The sequence below is a fragment of the Engystomops pustulosus genome, chromosome 2 (assembly GCF_040894005.1).
Source record: "Engystomops pustulosus chromosome 2, aEngPut4.maternal, whole genome shotgun sequence".
In the NCBI taxonomy this organism is placed as follows: Eukaryota; Metazoa; Chordata; class Amphibia; order Anura; family Leptodactylidae; genus Engystomops; species Engystomops pustulosus.
In genome coordinates this window covers 48,932,441-48,952,372 of record NC_092412.1, presented here as the reverse complement: position 1 = coordinate 48,952,372, position 19,932 = coordinate 48,932,441, and the positions used below count along the sequence as shown (strand labels likewise).

At 42.2% G+C, this 19,932-nt stretch overlaps 1 protein-coding gene across 2 annotated transcripts in view; it reads left to right on the top strand.

Annotated features, from left to right (window-relative positions):
- The window catches only part of CERS5 (ceramide synthase 5), a 30,380-nt gene extending 12,211 nt beyond the window's left edge, over positions 1 to 18,169 (top strand). Inside the window, exons 3-11 of one of the 2 annotated variants that reach the window (XM_072134528.1) lie at positions 2,854 to 2,984; positions 3,976 to 4,033; positions 5,360 to 5,410; positions 6,187 to 6,279; positions 10,310 to 10,438; positions 11,864 to 11,970; positions 13,029 to 13,185; positions 13,405 to 13,434; positions 17,483 to 18,169. In XM_072134528.1, the coding sequence (XP_071990629.1) occupies positions 2,854 to 2,984; positions 3,976 to 4,033; positions 5,360 to 5,410; positions 6,187 to 6,279; positions 10,310 to 10,438; positions 11,864 to 11,970; positions 13,029 to 13,185; positions 13,405 to 13,434; positions 17,483 to 17,632 (906 nt within the window). In that variant the 3' untranslated portion in view covers positions 17,633 to 18,169. The remainder of the gene's footprint in view (positions 1 to 2,853; positions 2,985 to 3,975; positions 4,034 to 5,359; positions 5,411 to 6,186; positions 6,280 to 10,309; positions 10,439 to 11,863; positions 11,971 to 13,028; positions 13,186 to 13,404; positions 13,435 to 17,482) is intronic. The other variant, XM_072134529.1, reaches the window with a different exon arrangement.
- Positions 18,170 to 19,932: the final 1,763 nt, after the last annotated feature.

The window sequence follows — 19,932 nt, the reverse complement described above, 5'->3', positions numbered from 1 at the left end:
AGTGCTCAGGTTACAAACCCACTGCAGACCTCGGACCAATCCATATGCGTTTCTATGGTAACGCAAGCGATCCCTCGCACGGTGCTCCTTCCAGCTTGTGACTTTTTTGTGAATTTTTTTTTTTTTTTTTATTGCCAATAAGACCAACATTTTGCCACTTTTGATTGATCTGCCCCCTTCTGTGTGTGTGCAGCTGCTCGCTGGTGTAGTACTTGTGTATTTTGTTCCATAGGTCAGAGTTCACACTCGTCGATGACCGTGTAGTGTGAGGCATGAGATGACGGCTGTATCATGGAGCCTGGAGATAAGACCTTCCACTTGGTCCTTTGAGGACATTGGATATTGCCCCACTGCACCTTGTACTCTGTGATGTGTATACAGGCCGTTCCTGGGTTATGTACAAGAGAGGTTCTGTTGGTTTCTTTTCATAAGTTGAATTTGTATGTAAGTCAGAACTGTATATTTTATAATTGTAATCCCAGCCAAAATATTTTTGGTCTGTGACAACTGGATTTTAAAAATGTTGTATTGTCAGAAGAACCAAAATTAATAATAAAGCTTCATTCGACACCCGATAACTGTTATAGCTGATTATTGTAGTCGAAGGCTTAATTACAGTAAATTACCAATATCCAGAGGTCAGTTTGTAACTAGGGGTTGTCTGTAAGTCAGGTGTTCTTAAGTAGGAGACTGTCTGTATTGGGGTTGGTGGTGACATTTGATGGTGTGGTTTTTATTTAATTGCTGCATTAAAAAAAAAAAAAAAAAAGTATGTGTTTTTGTAAGTCAGTTTATACAAAACAAAGCTAGAAACTGTAGACATAAGCAAGGCAAACACCAAGCCTGGCCTGCTAGGGTGGGATGAAGGTGTTAAAACTGAAGGGCGCCACTTGATGTTTGGTGGAGGAAATTGTATTCTGCATGTGTACACAACAGTGAGTACATTATGTCTCGGTTGGGTGGCCCAGAAGTTGTCCAGTGCCACCCGGTTGGAGGGAACCATTAGTATTTCTGCTGTCTCTACTTCTATAATGTAGGTTTTGTTGAGAAGGGAAGGCTCTGCTACATGGGAAAGCGACCTAGCCCTCAAACTAGCCTTGTTTAATTCATAGACGGGTGTCCTAGAAATTGGTAACGTGGAGAACCTCATGGATGAGTAAGAGGTAATTAAAGGGCTCTCTCATAAAATGTGATGCCAATAGCCAGAATGATGTGTTTGCCATCACAGTGATTTGCAGTGCCGAGGATTTCATGGACCTACCACAGTTACGTGTCTCTGACTGTACTCCTCAGATAATGCAACTGCAGTGCCTGTGCCACGTGAGGAGTATAAGCGTGTGTGTATAATATATATGTACTTGTTTATTTTAAGGCCTGGAGGAAGAGCAAACATGCGCATCCTATTATTGCGATTTCTGAGAGCCGCTTGGTGTCCTATTCAGAATAGTCGGATAGGCAGCTGTACTCTGTGTCGTGTGTCGGATAAAACCTTGTGACTTTGTCATCTAGTGAATAGAACTATGTAAAAGGACGTAATTCATCCTCTTGCCGGAATATGCATGTGGGTTACATTCCTATTTAAACATTGCAAAAATGATGGACGCCATTTTCTATGTATTATTTTGTTCTCCTTAAATATCTGTAGACATGTAGTCAATGCCCTAGTTTCTGTTGAATTCTCCTTTCTATTAGATGTAGTCCCTGATGTACACAAGGAGAATGGGATCTCCTATACTGCTTGGGGTGGGGGATGCACAATGGGAAGCCACCATTGTGTGTGTGTGTCCCAGCTCCTTAATGACCGGACCGTGCCTGGATATAGAAAGTCGTAATGGTTGTCAGTCTAGTGCACTGGTGTTACTGGTGTGAATGAGGCCCTGACATTGCACAGGAAGTGATAGATTATACAAGGCGAGGCCATGTGCGAGCCATAGGAAGGAAGCTGTCAACAGGGTTTATTGTGAATGACTCTCTATATACGTGTCATACCGCCTTATATACATTCAGTGAAACTACATCCTGCTATAGTGGAGTACTGGTTAGCATTATATGTGCAGGAAGTATCTGAGTCTCAGCAGGCAGATTATCATTCTAATGGAACCTGTGATGGGCCGGACAATGTATCATCGGGGTTGGTAGAACTACAGGAAGGAACAAGAGCCGCAGATTGAACCAAGCATCTGGCAGGGGGTGTGTCTGACTACTTCAGACTCCTTGTAGTCAGAATAACCAAACTGTAGCCATTGATCACAAACTAGAGCTGAGATGAATGCAGACAAGGATAATTTTTGGGAATTCTCTTTAGTCCATCCATACTTCAGCTTCTGCTAACTATATGAATTGGATTAGGTATACACTTTTCCTGTAATTATACTGCATGAAGTCAATCATTTGCTAACATTTGTATGTTTTTCTAATTGCTTGTACCCTCCTTCTCCCAGCGTACCTTTCTGTTTACTCCCGTGGATGAGAAAAGATGATTTTTCAGTTATCCTTAAAATCCTGAATAAGGACAATCGATTAAATTCTTGCATTTTGTAGTGGAATAACGGAGTATGTTTACAGACTGGACTACTCGCCCCGTGGGGTAATGGGAGGAAGGACATAAGCATCTGAACAGATTAGGATTGGTTCAATGCCTTATTGTCTTTCTGGGGTTCCCATAGCCATGATGATTTCTGTGATGCACCTATACTTTATATACGTCACCTGTACAGTACCTGCCTATAAAACAATAGCAGATACAGGTGTAAAAGTGTGTGTAAACCATGTATTATTATAGTCTGTGTGATACATATAGTATATAAGTTGTTCTGAGCTGCGATTGTTGTATTGTTCCCATCTATTCCCCAGTGTCCCGATGGGAAGCACCTGGAGGGACTGTCAAAACAGCTGGACTGGGACGCACGTAAAATTCAGAGATGGTTCAGGCAAAGGCGGAATCAGGACAAGCCAAGCTTGGTCACAAAATTTTCCGAAAGCATGTACGTATTAAATAAGTATAAGCCGTGTATGATGTTTTGTGGATTTTGATTAAAGGAAACCGACCACTACGGATCTACCTATTAAGGTAGATTGGGTGGTAGTTGCCTCTATTGTACGTGAGGATAGCCCTTTTAAGGGCTAATCCTTTATTCCCCTTATATTTTTTTTTTAATCTTTAATTGTGTTAATATGCCAATTTACCAAAGAGGCTACTGGGGCGTGGAGTAGCCGGAGCTGAGGCTACACGGCGCAGTAGCCTCATTGATCCTCCCACCCAGATATCTTGAGCGCGCAGCTACAAGGAGTTGCGCACCCTCGTCCACGAAGCTGTGCGCTAACTATATCTGCTAGGAGGATCAAGGAGGCTACTGGGGCGTGGAGTAGCTGTGCTGTGCCAGGTTATATCTTTGGTAAATTAGCACATTATCACAATTAAAGATTAAAAAAGATAAATGGTGCTAAAGGATAAGACCTTAAAAGGACTATCCTTACATACATTAGAGGCACCTACCACCGGATCTACCATAATAGGTAGATCTGTGGTAGTATGTGTTCTTTAAACGAGTATGAAAAACTGCTCCTCTCCTGACCACTGGTAGTGCGTGGTATTGCAACTAAGCTACAATTTCTATACAACTGAGCGGCAAAAAAGCCGCCACGTTTTTTCACCTGCTGCGGCATCTTCCAGTCAGTCCTGTAAAATAAAATATATTGTTATCCATTGTTGGACACTTTGCATTGTGAGAACTACTAGATGTGACACCCATGTTATCAGATGCGGGTGTAGCCATGATCTTGATGGATAAGGATGCAGATCACTTGGATACACAATTCATGGATATTCTGGGGCCGGTAATGCAAATTTCCAGTGACGTACACAGTCCAGACATTGGCAGACATGGGGTGTTGCCATTGCTTCTTCCTTGTATGTAGTAAACCTGGAGCCCGATAATGTTGTTGATAATTTCACCCTCTTTCTTTCTTTTCCAGGTGGAGGTTTCTATTTTACCTTTATATCTTTTCCTATGGAGTATGGTTTCTCTGGACGGTACGTAGTCTCCAATTCCTGAGAATGTGAAATATACAAGAATCCGGCAGGAAATCGCTGCCAAGTCCCTGAAACCCAGATACTCTCATAACGTGTCGGCTGACACGAGGTTTGTCAGCTCCCCACTGTTCTTTGACAGTGGATGGAAATTGGCAACTTTTGAAAGAATAAACTAAACAAGGTGTAATCCTTTGCCTGGCAGAGCGGCCCTTGTAACTGGAAGCCGTATATACCGTATTTTTTCTATGCGCTTGGACTTGCCAAGTTCAAAGTGCAGATGCTTCCTCTCTGCTAATTAAACATTAGCGATATACTCTCCCGTATGCGGTGTGGGTACATCACTGATGGTTAACCCTTCACATCCACAGCCAATAAACTATTTAGTAGACCTCAAGATGCAACCAGGAATTTTGATTTGTATTTGTTTGTACAAGTAATTTTATTAAAGAGCTCGCCGGCTGGTGAGGAGGAAACCACAAGGCCCCAATGGATAAAGATGTGTCTGTTCTTGTCTGCTAAGGTCCTCGCAGCCCTATTAATAATACATCTTTGTATAGCGCCATCATATTCTCGCTTTACAAAGCAAACCGTATTATTAAACTACTACAGTTCTTCTGTCATGTCTGAGCTACCACATAGCTGCCTGATGTCACCCTTCACAATGTGTTGCATCAGGCTCTACATTGGGTTTTCATTGGTTTATTTCAGTTATTGTATACCAAAACCAGCCCCACCTACTTGACACCTTCTCCCAAATAACCTAAATAATAATGACTCTATGGACATCATGTTTTACCAGCTCCTCCTGCTCTATATAACACTGCATGCAGATAGGCTGCTATGTGTAATTTGCCCTTCTCCTCCTGCTCCATCACATAATGCCTGTATTTTGGAAACTATATACAAACTGCTCAGCTCCCCCTGCTCTATAACCTGCTTCCAGTGAATTGGACACCATGTATAATCTGCTCAACTTATGCTGCTCTATAACATGCTGCCTTCTATAAGACTCTCTGTACAATATGCTCAGCTCTTCCTGCTCTATAACGTGCTGCATGCAGAGAGCACACTGTACTTTGTGCTCAGCTCTTCCTGCTCTATAACCCGCTATCTGCAGATGGGACACTATATACAATTACTCTTACTGCTCTATAACATGTTGCGGAAAATGGTTCTCTTTAAAAACAAACTTGCCATTTCAAAGCATTTTATGTACAGTGTGTGAGCAGAACCTTCCTGCTCTTTGCTTTTATCTTTGATTATATACTTCTTTTCACATGAAGATGCTCTTATGATTCATTTAGTATTTTGTTTTTTCCTCTGCAGGCACCATGGTTCTGGGATACACGACAGTGCTGGTACAACTACCCCTATCAGGTAAAGATGCCTTGTGTGTCTTCTAGGTCTTACATAACCAAAACAGTGTCTGGCTCTGGCAGTATCGGGGGTTATTTCTTTAGTAAGACTATAAATTGTCCTGCTTTCACTCCCTGAAGCCCCATTTATTACAATGGACCATTGACGGCCGGATAACATTCCCCTGTGTGTTACATATGGTTACAGAATATCAGTGATTAGTCTGAAGGCAAAGAAAATGGGGCTTTGTCCTCCTCCCCCTCGTGCTCCATCATCACTCGTGCTAAGAAATCGCAGCGTACAGAGCTAAGCGGTTGATGAACTGAGTTGTTTTATGTAACTAAAAACAAGAAATTTTAATGGAGTCTGAAGAAATAAAAACATATATGTAATATAGTATGTATCAGTCTATGTCCACTTGCTGTCTTAAAAGGGATTTTTACTAGAGGGGCAATATACAAAAACAAGTAGGGGGTAACTAAGAGATGAAGTAGTAAGTGGGCATAGAGTGATAAGTGGGTGAAACAGCAAGTGGTAAAACAGGCCCGCATTGACATATTGAACCAATCCAAGGGGCATAATTACATGCAAAAGAAATGTGTATGCTCCATAGCCTATTAGAAGTAAATGGTATTGAATGTTCCAGATCCACGACTTATCCAGGTCCATAGCCACTGAGGGGAATGGGGTATATTAATGTTTAGTTTTTCTCTTCCTCTATAATTATGTGTTTAGTTACTTCTCAATATTATAATCTTCAGTATTTCTAACTCTACTTATGTTTTTCATCTTTATAGCCGCTCACGCTGGCGCTGTACTACTATTATATTCAGGAGTTGGCGTTTTACTGGTCCCTTATGTTTTCCCAATTTACAGATATCAAACGCAAGGTAAGGCTTATCAATATATATGTGGCTATAAGGGGATAACTGGGATAAAATCTCATTATAATGCAGAGAGGTAGTAGATGAAAACGTGGCTGGTTTATTAGTCCAGTATCCTGAGGGTCACATGTATAGCACCAATACCGTTTTCTGAATTAACCATTCTTAAACTTAAAATTTGTTGCATGAAGGGCATTTCATTACACTAAAGGGCTTTTCCAGGTAGTTAATGGCAGTACTATTGACTAAAGAGACTAGACAGATTAGCTCCCACCCCATCCCCCTGTGATGAGCAGAATGGAGGGACATGTCATGGTATATGATTGTACTATACTACAACCATAGTAAGAATATGAACAGCTGTCCAATCTATAGGGGTTAAACAGTCTCGTAGAATTGCAATGATCACTAGTAGAGCTTGTACACACCAATGCATTATTTATATGGGGTACTTGAGGCACCTGGTGTTTGGACCCCTCTCTCCAGTAATCAGACTTTTAGTAAAACCCCTTTTTAAGGATTCTGTCTCTCTTTGGGTTCTGTATATCTGGCAGAAAAATAGTAGGGAACCTTATTAAACCGACTATGTTCAGCTGCATGTGTTACGTTCCCCTGCCTGCCTAAATCTGGCTAGGGGGGCAATCTCTGTCCCTCATGCCCACATGCTAGCACATCAATATTTGGACATCCTCCTCCCGCCCACTCTGCTTGTGGTATATAAGCCAAAATTAGAAATACTATCAGAATAGTCTGTGTTCCTTTCGGATTGAGTTCCTCTGTAAAGCAAAGAGGAAATAAGTGACTCAGCGATACCACTAACCTATGGTGGGAGTACACATACATCCGGGCTATTGGGAGATAGGAGGACCACTACCCCATGGTGGGAGTACACATACATCCGGGCTATTGGGAGATAGGAGGACCACTACCCCATGGTGGGAGTACACATACATCCGGGCTATTGGGAGATAGGAGGACCACTACCCCATGGTGGGAGTACACATACATCCGGGCTATTGGAAGATAGGAGGACCACTAACCTATGGTGGGAGTACACATACATCCGGGCTATTGGGAGATAGGAGGACCACTACCCCATGGTGGGAGTACACATACATCCGGGCTATTGGGAGATAGGAGGACCACTACCCCATGGTGGGAGTACACATACATCCGGGCTATTGGGAGATAGGAGGACCACTACCCCATGGTGGGAGTACACATACATCCGGGCTATTGGGAGATAGGAGGACCACTACCCCATGGTGGGAGTACACATACATCCGGGCTATTGGGAGATAGGAGGACCACTACCCCATGGTGGGAGTACACATACATCCGGGCTATTGGGAGATAGGAGGACCACTACCCCATGGTGGGAGTACACATACATCCGGGCTATTGGGAGATAGGAGGACCACTACCCCATGGTGGGAGTACACATACATCCGGGCTATTGGGAGATAGGAGGACCATTACCCCATGGTGGGAGTACACATACATCCGGGCTATTGGGAGATAGGAGGACCACTACCCCATGATGGGAGTACACATACATCCGGGCTATTGGGAGATAGGAGGACCATCACTTGTAATGTAGAGTATATTATCTGCAGATCTAAACCGATCCCTGTATTGTGGTGGATAACTACCTCTATTTGATGCCAAGCACTACAGAGGTATATTAAATAATGGCAGAGGTCTAATATTCCTCTATCAATATTATCTAACATATGGGAAGTTCTTCAAGTGGAAAAACTTGTCCGGTGACCCCTTCGAGCAGAGTTTATTTTGCACGCTTTATAGAAACCTGTCTTATCTACAGCTAGATCTTATCTACGGCATGAGCAATATAACATGGGTGCTCTGCATGCCGGGTATAGTGCACCCGCAGCCAGAGAAGGACACTTTACTGCTGTCTTATGACTACATTTCCTGTGCGTCTCGGTGGTAATTGATGCTAATGGGTCACAACCACAGTCTTACTTCATCTCTTGCCCTTGTGTCTCAATAATTCAAGTCAAAAGTTTCTTATTATGTAAAAATAAAAAAAGCCTTTTCTGTTCATTGCCCAATTGCAGTAACCGAACATTTTTTTTTTTCCTTTTCTTTATTATTTCACCCTTTCTTTTTCTCCTGATGCTGCAATCTTTAAAGGGAACCTATAATCGGGACATACATTTGCACCCAATGACAGCTTCCCATAGATTTTTATTTTTTTATTTTTTTTAATTACAATTTTCCACTCTGCTTTTACAATTAATATTACTCCTTACTGGTTACACTTCAGTATATAAAAGTCTACCTGGCCCCTTCCAAGAAAACTGCATTTAGTTATGGGGCCATCCAAGTCCCTGTTCATGATCATCATTATCTCCTCTCTGCCCTGCTGGCTCTCTCCCTATTCCTCCTGCGGACGTGAGCTGACAGAGGTTTGCTTGGATCAGGTAGTCAGCTAATGTCTGCATGGATGAGGAGGTAGGAAGGAGGAAGGGCAGATAATGATGGCGTAACATGGACTCTGTTCTCCCTGTGAATCGATGCAAGGAGCCAGGTATGGAAGTGAGTAGATACAGTAATGTTAATTATGAAAGCAGATTGGTGAATGGGTTCCCATAGACTTTTTAAAACTATCATTAGGTTACAATGTGTGATGCTGATGACAGGTTCCCTTTAACATGGATGTAATGCACAGTGCAATTTTGAAACTTAAGCACCTTTGACTGATTTATGCAAAAATATGTGATTTATGCAAAACATGACATGCAGTGATGTCTCGGACAGATATGTAAGTCCTCACTGGTGTGGGCTCATCGGTGTGCAAATACATGGTTTGGTTGGGATGCAGCTACGATGTGGCCGGCTGCATACAATTAACACATTTTGCAGATTGATAACAAAATTATTATTTTAGTGACCTCCATTTTTATATTACTTGAAACCAGCACTAAATAATAATTTTTTTAATGAGGTATTGTCAAAATGGGTTAATTGGATGCAGCCGGCTGCATCACCACTACAGCCAGACACTGCCTTGTGTTTGCACCCTTAAGCCGGTTTCACATTAGTCCCTGATCCCTGGCATGAGAAGTGCTGTGCCACGGACTGAACTCTGCATGTTCTTGATATGAGGCACCGCGTTCTTGTTTCCCCAATATGTAGCAGAGCCAACAGTACAGGGCCAGCTCTGCTACATATTGGGGAAACAAGAACTATGTGCATCCTATAGCAATAATATGCTGAGTTCAGTGACCAGTCTGTGGCACAGCACTTGTCACATCCGTGATCACGGACTAATGTGAATCCAGCCTTCGGCACAGGATCTTCCCACAATAGCATGTAAAACTGCTCTACCACTGCCCTTTATGTAGCTGATCTGCTGATCTGAGAACCTTATTAGATATGAATTGAGCAGTTGCAATACCACACATTACCAATGGTCCGGAGAGGAGCTATTTGTCAACCTCCAGACAACCCCCTGTGTTTTTCTTTGAACTAGTTGAAGGATTTTCAATATTATTTGGGGTTAACAACTCTTACTTTTTAAAGTTACAATAAGTGGGTAAAAAAAGCCTTTTTTTGGGATACATAGTAAATGTTTTAATTTTCAAATTGTCTCTTAATGAGCATTATAAGTTATTCCCTATTGTGTCATTTTGTTATATAGCATGAGTACACCTGGGTAAACCGGCCGACTACAAGAAAGTTATTTATATGTATATGTATGGTGTCCTGCTCCGTGACTGCGGTTTCTGCGGCACCGATGGAAGACATCACTGCAGACTCGCAGTCAAACGTCTGTGGGCGGTCAAGATCCAGCTCGATTATTCTGAACTACCTTTTAGGTGGTCGGTTTTGATATAGGAAGGTTTAGGATGTATATGATTGGTGGCTTTCTTTTGAAGCTTTAGTAAAGGTTTATATTTTCCTTAATTCGATTCTGTGCTCGTCCTCCACATCTGCATTTGCAAGTTAAATGATGAATTGTATAATACTTGGCTTCCATATGTGAGCTGACGTATTTCTTTATTGACAGGACTTCTTAATCATGTTTGTTCATCATTTGGCCACTGTTGGGCTGATATCGTTTTCCTATGTTAATAACATGGTCCGTGTCGGGACTCTGGTCATGTGTCTGCATGATGCTTCTGATTTCTTGCTGGAGGTAAGTTGCTGATGTTTATGTAGTGAAACTGCATGCAAATTATTGAATGTCTCCTGTCAATTCCAATATGGAGCCTTGCGCTAAGGGATTATCCAGATTGTGAGAAACCCATTTGTGTCATATAACTGCTTTACTATAATCTGCTGCAGTACCAGACCAAATGGTGCCATTTTCGGGGAATAAACCCAACTTTACAACTTCATTGACCTCGCAGTCTTCTTTGACAGCCTAATGTACAGGGGGTCTGAATACTTATGACCAGGTGATATTTCAGTTTTTCTTGTTTAATAAATTAGCAAAAATATCTACATGTGTTTTTTTTAATGTCAGGATTGGGTGCAGAATGTACACTTTTTTGATCTTCCCAATTGGCTGTAATGAAACAAAGAGTAAAAAAATTTAAAGGGGGTCCAAATACTTTTTGAACCCACTTTAAGTGTTGCATGGGTCTCCTGTGCCAAAGAGTTAAGGAAAAAAAAAGTTTCCCATAAGAGCATAAACCGTATCAGTGCATCTATGAATGACGTACATAAATAATACATTTCAAATAATGGTGCAAGTATATTTTGTTATTTGTGCAGCATTATGCATACTGCAGAATTGCAGAAAACTTAAAAAGTTGTTGCTTGTGTAATGTGACGTTAGGAGAAATTGGAAATAAATGGCATGATTGTGAAGGCCAGAATAGGCCAGCCACTAAAGGGTTAAACCGCAGTTCTAATACCTCCCATTTATTTTAATAACAATCTTTATACAGCGCCATCAAATTCTGTAGCACTTTTTATTTTACATTTGGGGGACATCTAATTGGATCTGGATTGATCAATTAGATTTTATTTTATTTATAATATACAGGCGGTCCCCTACTAAAGGACACCCGACTTCGACGACCCCTAGTTACAGAGTGACCCCTCTGCCCACTGTGACCTCTGGTCTCTGGATGCTTTACTATAGTCCCAGGCTGCAATAATCCGCTGTAAGGTGTCTGTAATGAAGCTTTATTGATAACCCTTGGTCCAATTACAGCAAAAACATTTTGAAATTCCAATTGTCACTGGGGCAAAAAAAATTTTTGTCTGGAACTACAATTATAAAAGATACAGTTTTTACTTGTATACAAATTCAAATTAAGAATGAACCTATGGACCCTATTGTGTATGTAACCCGGGGACTGCCTGTAACTTTTTGTTTATTTTATTTTTTGTCTGTCAGGAAGTAGAACTTTTTTAATATTTGGTATTCCTCTAACTTTCAATATTTGCTGACTACTGTATATCTAGTAAAAATAAGAAATGTAATCATACATACTAAATTTAATGGGAGTGGGATTTTCCCCAACAGGACATCTGTTCGGAAATCTTCTGTCTGTGCTTTGTACTGTTCAGAATATTTCTCCCTTATGTTGTTTTTCTTCTTCCCTAAAAGGCTGCAAAAATGGCAAATTATGCAAAGTACCAGAGACTATGTGACGGCTTCTTCATGATGTTTGGGCTCATGTTTGTTACCACACGACTTGTGGTTTATCCAACGTGGTAAGTGGGGTTTGTTTTCTTTCTCTCTGCTCTTATTTCCCAAGATTTACATCTCTTTTGAATTTTCTCATAAAGCTTTTTGTAAATGAATGCAATCCTGAGGATTTGCAGTGTGTATTGGATATATTCGTGTATAAGCCGACTCTTTCAGCACAAAAAAATGTGCTGAAAAACTCCACCTCGGCTCATTAAAAAACCTACTCTCCTTCCGATGCTCCGCGCATCTCCTCTTGTTCACTGGTAACAGAGGGCAGAGGCGCGTCCATCAGGACGCTGCCGTGTCATAGTGTGCGTCGGTGGACAGAGCTAATGGCCGCGTCTCTGCCCGCTCTGTTACCAGTGAAGAAGAGAAAGAGGAGCCGCGTGGAGCATTGGAAGATGAGTATGTAAGTTTATTATTATTTTTTTTTTTTATACAGTGAGGAGCAGGGCATTTCACAGTTAAGGGGCCGCGGAGCACTTTGCAGTCTGCAAGGGCGACAGTGACTAATGCATATCTCACCCTAGGCTTATACTTTAGTCAGTGAGTTTTCCCAGTTATTTGTGGCGAAATTAGGGGCATCTGCTCTATATACGGTATATACCCTCTCACTTTGGAAGAAATCCTCTGAGGATCCACAACAGATGTACTGCAGAATATACTAAGTATTGGCATGGCACATTGCTCACTATAGAGTAGCGCTGTTAGACCTTTTTGTGCATGTTATTTGGTTGTTTTGTGCTGGTGTTGTAAGGTTGGTTAAAAAGTCCATTCCTGTCCATAAAATGGCGGGTGACAGAGGGTTATGTGATCTCTGTGCACAATACACCTTCCTGGACCTGATGTTAATATTCACAAATACAAGCGTCTGGTCCTACAAGATCCTGGGAGTTGGAGAGCCATGTGATCCTAGCTGTCCATGACCAATCTGTCTGTGGCCATTTTATGGACAGGAATGCCGAATGATAAGGTAAAAGACCTTTTTAATCTACATTACCGAAAACTTGAAGCGGCCAATTCCTTTAAGCTTTGTACTCTGGCGATATTGATGCTAATGAATAATTTGTGGTGCTTGCAGGATCCTGAATACGACGATGTTTGAAAGTTGGGAGCTGATCGGTCCGTATCCCTCATGGTGGCTCTTCAATGGCCTCTTGTTGATCCTACAAGTCTTGCACGTTATTTGGTCTTACCTCATAATGCGTATAGCATACAGATCTCTGACAAAGGGAAAGGTAGGTGATGTGTAGAGTACTCCTAGGGACGGGGTGTAATGAAGATCTCTCTTCTCCTCTTGGCTGAACCTTCTATCTAAGAGTCTTTCTAATCTTCTGGGACTATTGCTTATGTGCTGCCGCCCCTTCCTGACGAGGTGACCCTGTCGGGAGAAGGGCCTCTGGTGTCTTTGCACTCCCTGCCTCACTCTTTCTCTCCCTCGTTTTTCTCTGTGTCAGGTTGGACCTGGAAAATGTCAACCTTTGCCTGTAAGTTTTCTGTGCCGTTTCCACCTTCCTGCTTGCTTTACCTTCACCTCCCGCATGTTCTTTATCTTCAACTACCATTGCTGACCCAAATTCTTCAGTGTGACCCGGCATTGAGTGGTCGTGGCTACATGATTCTTTATGCTTCCTAATGAATCTGGGCAATGCAACGTCATGTGTAGCATGGGTGGATTATCCACAAGACGCCCTGTGTCCTGCCATGCCACAATTTGCTCATAAAAGGCTTTTTTTTTTTTTTTTTTTTTTTTAATATATCAGGGTGCTCAGATATTCTGTTTTTCCACTGCAAAAAAAAACAAAACAAAAATTAGTAAGTACCTTGCACTGGATACTTCAGACAGGGATCTGATTAGGGCTATGGAGTTGCGTGTCCAAACAGTAGGGAGCAAGTTCTTTCTGCAGTGGGAACAGAGCGGAGGAACTATGCAGTGGAAAAGGGGAATGACATTACATGCTACAAGCCGCAAATATGTGCCGCAGAGATAATCCACCTGTGTGAACACAGCCATAACCCCACCTCATCACCTCTCATACTTACATGCTTCATCTAATAAGACGGCTCATCAAACCCACATTATGATGGAGATTTATCAGAAGTGTCTGAGAGCAGAACTGTTCTAGTCGCTCAGAGCAGCCAATCCGAGCTCCGCTTTCATTTTCTCACAACTGTGTATAAAATTTAAGCTGAGCTCTGGTTGGTTTCCCAAACTTTTGATAAATCTCCCCTGCAAAGTGGAGGCAGCCATTTTCATGTTAGCTCCACACGATATGGTGTGAGATGGATGTGGCTGACTGCACCGTGCCGCAGCTTTCACAAAACTGGGACCCTCCAGAAATGAGTCGGGGTCCACCTCCCCCTGATGAATGAAGGAGTTCTAGTGTCTGACTAGTGGTTTGTTTACCTCTAATGGGACTTGCAGAGAAGAAGTGGAGCCCTGCTCTTAGTTTTACTCGGGGTCCCAGTAGTTGGAAGTTCGATTAATCAGATCTCAGATTAAATAGGGAATACATTCTGTTTGGGTCATTCCGGTGTTTAAGATGTAAAGAAATTTTGTGGGGCATTTCCAAAGGGGTTGTCCACTTTTAGCAAATTTACAGCAAATAAATGATATTGTTCATGTAATGAAAATGTAAATCTTTTTCCAATATACCTTTCTATATGTGGTTTTCAATATATACCTTTCTTGTGGTTTTCTAGATCTTTTGTTGCTGGACTTCTATAGGAAGCTTCATTGTTTACTTCCAGTGGATAAATATCAGTCCCTGGTCATGTGATGTCACACAGGTGCACGGTTAGATATATCAGTAATAAAAGCTGTTTGTTAAAATGAGGCATGCACCTGTGTGACATCACACGACAAAGACCGACGTTTATCCACTGGAAGCAAACATAGAAGCTTCCTGTAGCATGACAGCAAGCGGAGATCTAGAAAAACAAAGGAATTGATACAAAGTACACACCCGACTTGCATATGACCCCTAGTTACAAACGGACCTCTGGATGTTGGTAAATTACTGTACTTTAGCCTTGGGTTACAATGATCAGCTGTAACAATCATCAAAGGTGTCTGTAATGAAGCTTTATTGTTCATCCTGATTCTTATGACAATCCAACATTTTTAAAATCCAATTGTCACAGAGACCCAAAAATTTTTTGGCTGGGATTACAATTATAGTACGCGGTTCCGACTCACATACAAACTCAACTTAAGAATAAACTTATAGAACCTATGTTGTATGTAACCCGGGGACTGCCTGTATAATGGAAAATTGTATGACTTTTCATTACACAAACAATACTAATTATTTGCAGGAATTTGCTTAAAGTGGACAAGCCATTTTCAGTGCATGTACGAGGTCACTACAAGTCTGACGCCTTTAGCATGTCTTCTAAGAGATTTCAGGCCAGGGTTTACTTTTCATGAGTGTTGATCTCCTGCATACATACTGATGCATGGCTTCACAAGGTGAATGGAGAAAAGATCACTAGATACCTTTTCCTGACTTCAATTATCATGTTCAAGTTTAATGTGAGCGAGTCTGATGGTATGTAAGAAATGTTACCCTTCCCTCCATTATTTCGACACCCATTACCATTGTTAGAGCAGAGGTGATGAAGGGCTAAGAGATAAGAGTCCAGTGGGCGGTCCCAGCCAATTCTGACATTCCCTGTTGGCAATGATCGGGTTAGTCTTTCTTGCCTGTGCCCACCGGTAGGCAGTTTTCCCGGTGGCATCATGGACCTGCCTACAATCACAGTGCATGTCTGTGCTAGGTCCTGCATGTCGTGTTGAGTGAATTTTGACACTTTCATGTGTTTATAAATGTAGCTCCCTGTCTAACATGTCAGATGTTTGGATCATATTTCCAAGTGGTTGTCCATTTTAAAATCCAATCCTGCTGAGCCGTGGAGATTTCTGCCACATTCATGGCCTTGGTTAAGCCTCTAATAATAGATAGCTGCAGTTTTTACATTGATTACGCCAATGAAACTGCGACATACTCTCATCTGATATGGTGTATTAGATGTAGGAATAAATGACTTATTACCAAGAGCCTAAAGTCGCACTTTTTTTTTATAGTTTCGTTTTAAAGGTAATCTTTCTGCAGTTTTGACCATGTATAGCTGCAGACCGTGTTAGAGCTGTATTAGTTTTTGGTTGGCAGTCAGAGGGGAGGGGCTGTGGAACAGTTCATTGAAAAGAGAAGAAAGCTCTTCAGGCTCAAAGACCTGAGATGCAGACCTGGATTAAATATTTCACTTTTCACAGTCCTGCTGCTACTTGCTGCACGCACAGTGGTACGGTTATAAAGCTCCCTTGGGCAGATACCTAGCACTGTCTGCATTGTAAAGGGAATCCGTTGTCCTATTTGACCATGATAATCTGCTGGACCTCAATAGCTCTACAAAGAGGTTCTCCTGTCATCGCCTCACCCTGGCTCCCTCTACTACAGTATGTAGGTAGGTGGCTGCACATTTGTGGCTCTAGCCTTTTGCTTACAGGAGGTCCTGAGACTCTAGCTTGGCTATCATCAAAGCTTGCATAGAAGTGATTTGGGAGAGCTGCATATGTCCAGCCACAAGATAGGGGTCAGCGCCCCACATTCTGTAGAAAGGCGTAGGACCAGTGTCTAAAGGGGAATGCACAAATGGATAGGTAGGATGCCCTACCACTACTCCATGGCGTCAAACTGGATTAGTATTTGATTTTGGGCAAGCAACAAATCCCTTACATGCACGCACACATACAACGCTGCTGTGGCCTTGGTACTTAGGCCTCATTTACACAGACATAAGCTCACCCCTCCACTCTCCATATGGATGCACAACCGTACAAATGAGGAAAGACAAAACATGTTCTATCCCCTCCCTGTGTACAGCAGTGTACCGCCGCTGGGTGCCTATTGCCGTCTATGAGGACTTGTATGCATCCGCAATGGCAGTGTGAATGTAGCCTTAAATAGTTCTGAATTGAATAAGCTGTTGGTATTTTTGTAGGGAATAGCTGTTCTATTTCTACTCCTTGGGTGGACCTGTATATGATGTAAGCACCTACCCCGCGACTCTGAACGCCATTAATCCCACTTGGCCTGGTGCTGGTGTAAGGAGCGTAGGATGCAAGGCCAGGAATTGTGCCCATTTCAGACGTGTACAAGCCCTGATAGTTCTGTCTCCATGAGTCCTTAGTGATGGGCAGTGCCAACATCACAGAACAGACTGGAAATTCTGGCTGCACCTCTTGGACAGCAGCCAGGGGATCATTTTTTTTTACAGGTTTCACAACCGTGTGGCCTCTACATAAATGGCGTCCAGGAAGCAGGACTTGCCCTCATGTTGCCTTCTGAATACTGCAGCGCTAATGCGTCCCATGTGTACTTCTAACCCTTCTCTTATGTGTGGTCTCTTTGTTATCTTGCTGATATGTCCTGCAATTACAAACTACTAATGGGGGGGGATAATTTATTTGCCCATTTTGAGGTGTAAGAGAAATGAATGTCTGTAACGTACTAATACTACTATTTTTACCAGGTATTGAAAGATGAACGCAGTGACATAGAGAGCAGCTCGGAAGAGGAGGATACAGCGTTAAATGGCACCAAATCGGTCCATAACACATCCAGCAATGGGGCCAACAGGGTGAATGGCCATGCTTCCAGTGGCCAGTGGTCTGAAGACTAAGTGAATGGACAGCCCAGCGACATAGTACTAAAAGACTTGGCTAACCCATTCCTCACAAACAACCAGTCCTGAACTGAGCCGCCCCTGGAGGGTGAAGCACATTCTGCTCCAGACAACAGCCAGATGTCATCCCAGCCATTGCCTGACTGCTGGCGTATTGGCTCTGGATCGGCTCGCGCTGGCTGCCGGATACAGTCTGACTTGATGAACCTGCACCTTTTATAAACTGTGTGCTCCATGTACCCCCTCCGCCGTTCATCCGCTTGGGAAGAGACAAGACGTGGCAAGGATTGTGTTTATAGGGCCGGTGTTACACCGGGGCCTGGTCTTCTCTAGCGTTCACTGTGGATGAGACTACCCTCCCCTCCAAGCTCTCACATAGCTGTGCCAGGTACAAGGGGTGGCAGCCCTTTCACAAGCAGTGTGTGGGAAATGATCAGGAGTGTGCGCCTTAATGTCATATTTTATATCATTGTTTACTTCAGTCTGTGAAAAAAAAATAAAAACCAAACAAAAAATGGAAAGTTTTTTTTTTTTCTATTTGTAATGAAACATTTGAAGTATTTTAGCTGCTTTTGATGAAAGACATATTCCCTGTATTCTACTCCTACAAAACTATTATGGCCACACGCCCTGGCTGGACCAGGGGTCTCATGACTTGGACTGACGGCCTCATGGGAATCTGTGAGGTTATTAGTTCTGGTTCATAAAGCCCAAGGTTGAGATCTGGAGATAAATTCTGCTGGTGCTGGTCTGACAGATGCTCCGTTATTACGCTTGTCTACTAAGTGATGACACTTCACTGCTGCCAATCACTGATGGAGGGCATTTATCATTTGGAAATGGGGGTGAAATTAAACCGTGCAGATTACCTTAAAATTACTGTGTTCTTAATAAAGTTCTTGTGCTTGATGCTCTCCATCTTTACAGTTGATTTTGGATGTAGATGGATTTCTTTCCCCTCTGAGGTGCAGGTAAGTGGATCTGCATATTTTAGCTTGCTTTCTTATTTTACACAAGGTCATTCAGTATATGTGATCAATAATAAGATACTACAAATTAAAGGGGTATTTCCATGACTTGTATTTGACATGTTCAGAAGTTGTCAGGTTCCGCCCCTGGGATCCACATAAATTGTTAGAACTAACAAATGCACTGCCTTATCCTTACAATATATCAGAAACTGCTTTACTATTTTCACTGCTTCCACAAGCTTCCATGGGTTGTCACTTGGCCCCGCTCATTTAACCCCCTGTTCTCGAGATGGGAACGAGTCTCAGTGGTGGGACCAACATCTATCAAAGTGTTTAATGAGGTTGTTTGTGGATAGTTCATAAATGGTGTTTATTAGAAAATCTAAATAAAAATCAAATGGCTTAAAAGGTAGTAGGTGATATTAGAAAAACGGAGACCTGCAAAAAGACCAAAAAATTAAGTCCTTTATTACAAAAATAACACCACAAAAAATATATAATAAAAAAACTTTAAAATTGTGAGCAGATGTCACAAATCATATCCTCAGGGCAGTGGCCAGCACATAATAATGCCCAATGTCCTGGTACTCTAGTGGCCGAAATAAAATATCAAATCATATCATGCAAATCATATCAAAATGATTAAATTGGGACCCATAAAGAATCCCAAAACATAAATCAAGTTGCTAGCCATACCATAAGATAAAGTCCATGTGTTGTCTGTGAACAAGGCCGCAAAACCTGGGTGCTGGGGCACGACACCCTACGCTTATCGCTACCCTCAGGGGTGATGTCAGATTGTGGTGTATCCATCTTTATACTCCTTGTGCTATAAATAGCGCTGTCTTCTGGTATACACCGGAATGCGCGTCCTAAATTGTTATCCCCCTTCCCAGCTCCGGCGCGGGCATGGGAAAATAATTGTGTTGTTGCCGAATATGGACTCGCGCATGCGTATGGCCAATGTGCTTTTTATCACTTCTTGCACTCCTTAGGAGTGCAAGGGGGGAGCTGGAGTACCAGGACAGTGGGCATTATGTGCTGGGCACTGCCCTGAGGATGATTTGTGACATCCGCTCACAATTCTAAATGTTTTTATTATGTCTTTTTTGTGGTGTGTTATTTTTGTAATAAAGGACTTAATTTTTTGATCTATTTGCATGCCTCTGTTTTTCTAATATCATTCACGATGTCATGATCGTTCACATATGGGGTAGTGCTGGTCTGCTTTCTTTGATTAAAAGGTAATAGAGCAGGGATGGCGAACCTTTTAGAGACAGAGTGACCAAACTTCAACCAAAACCAACTTACAAGTCGCAAAGTGGC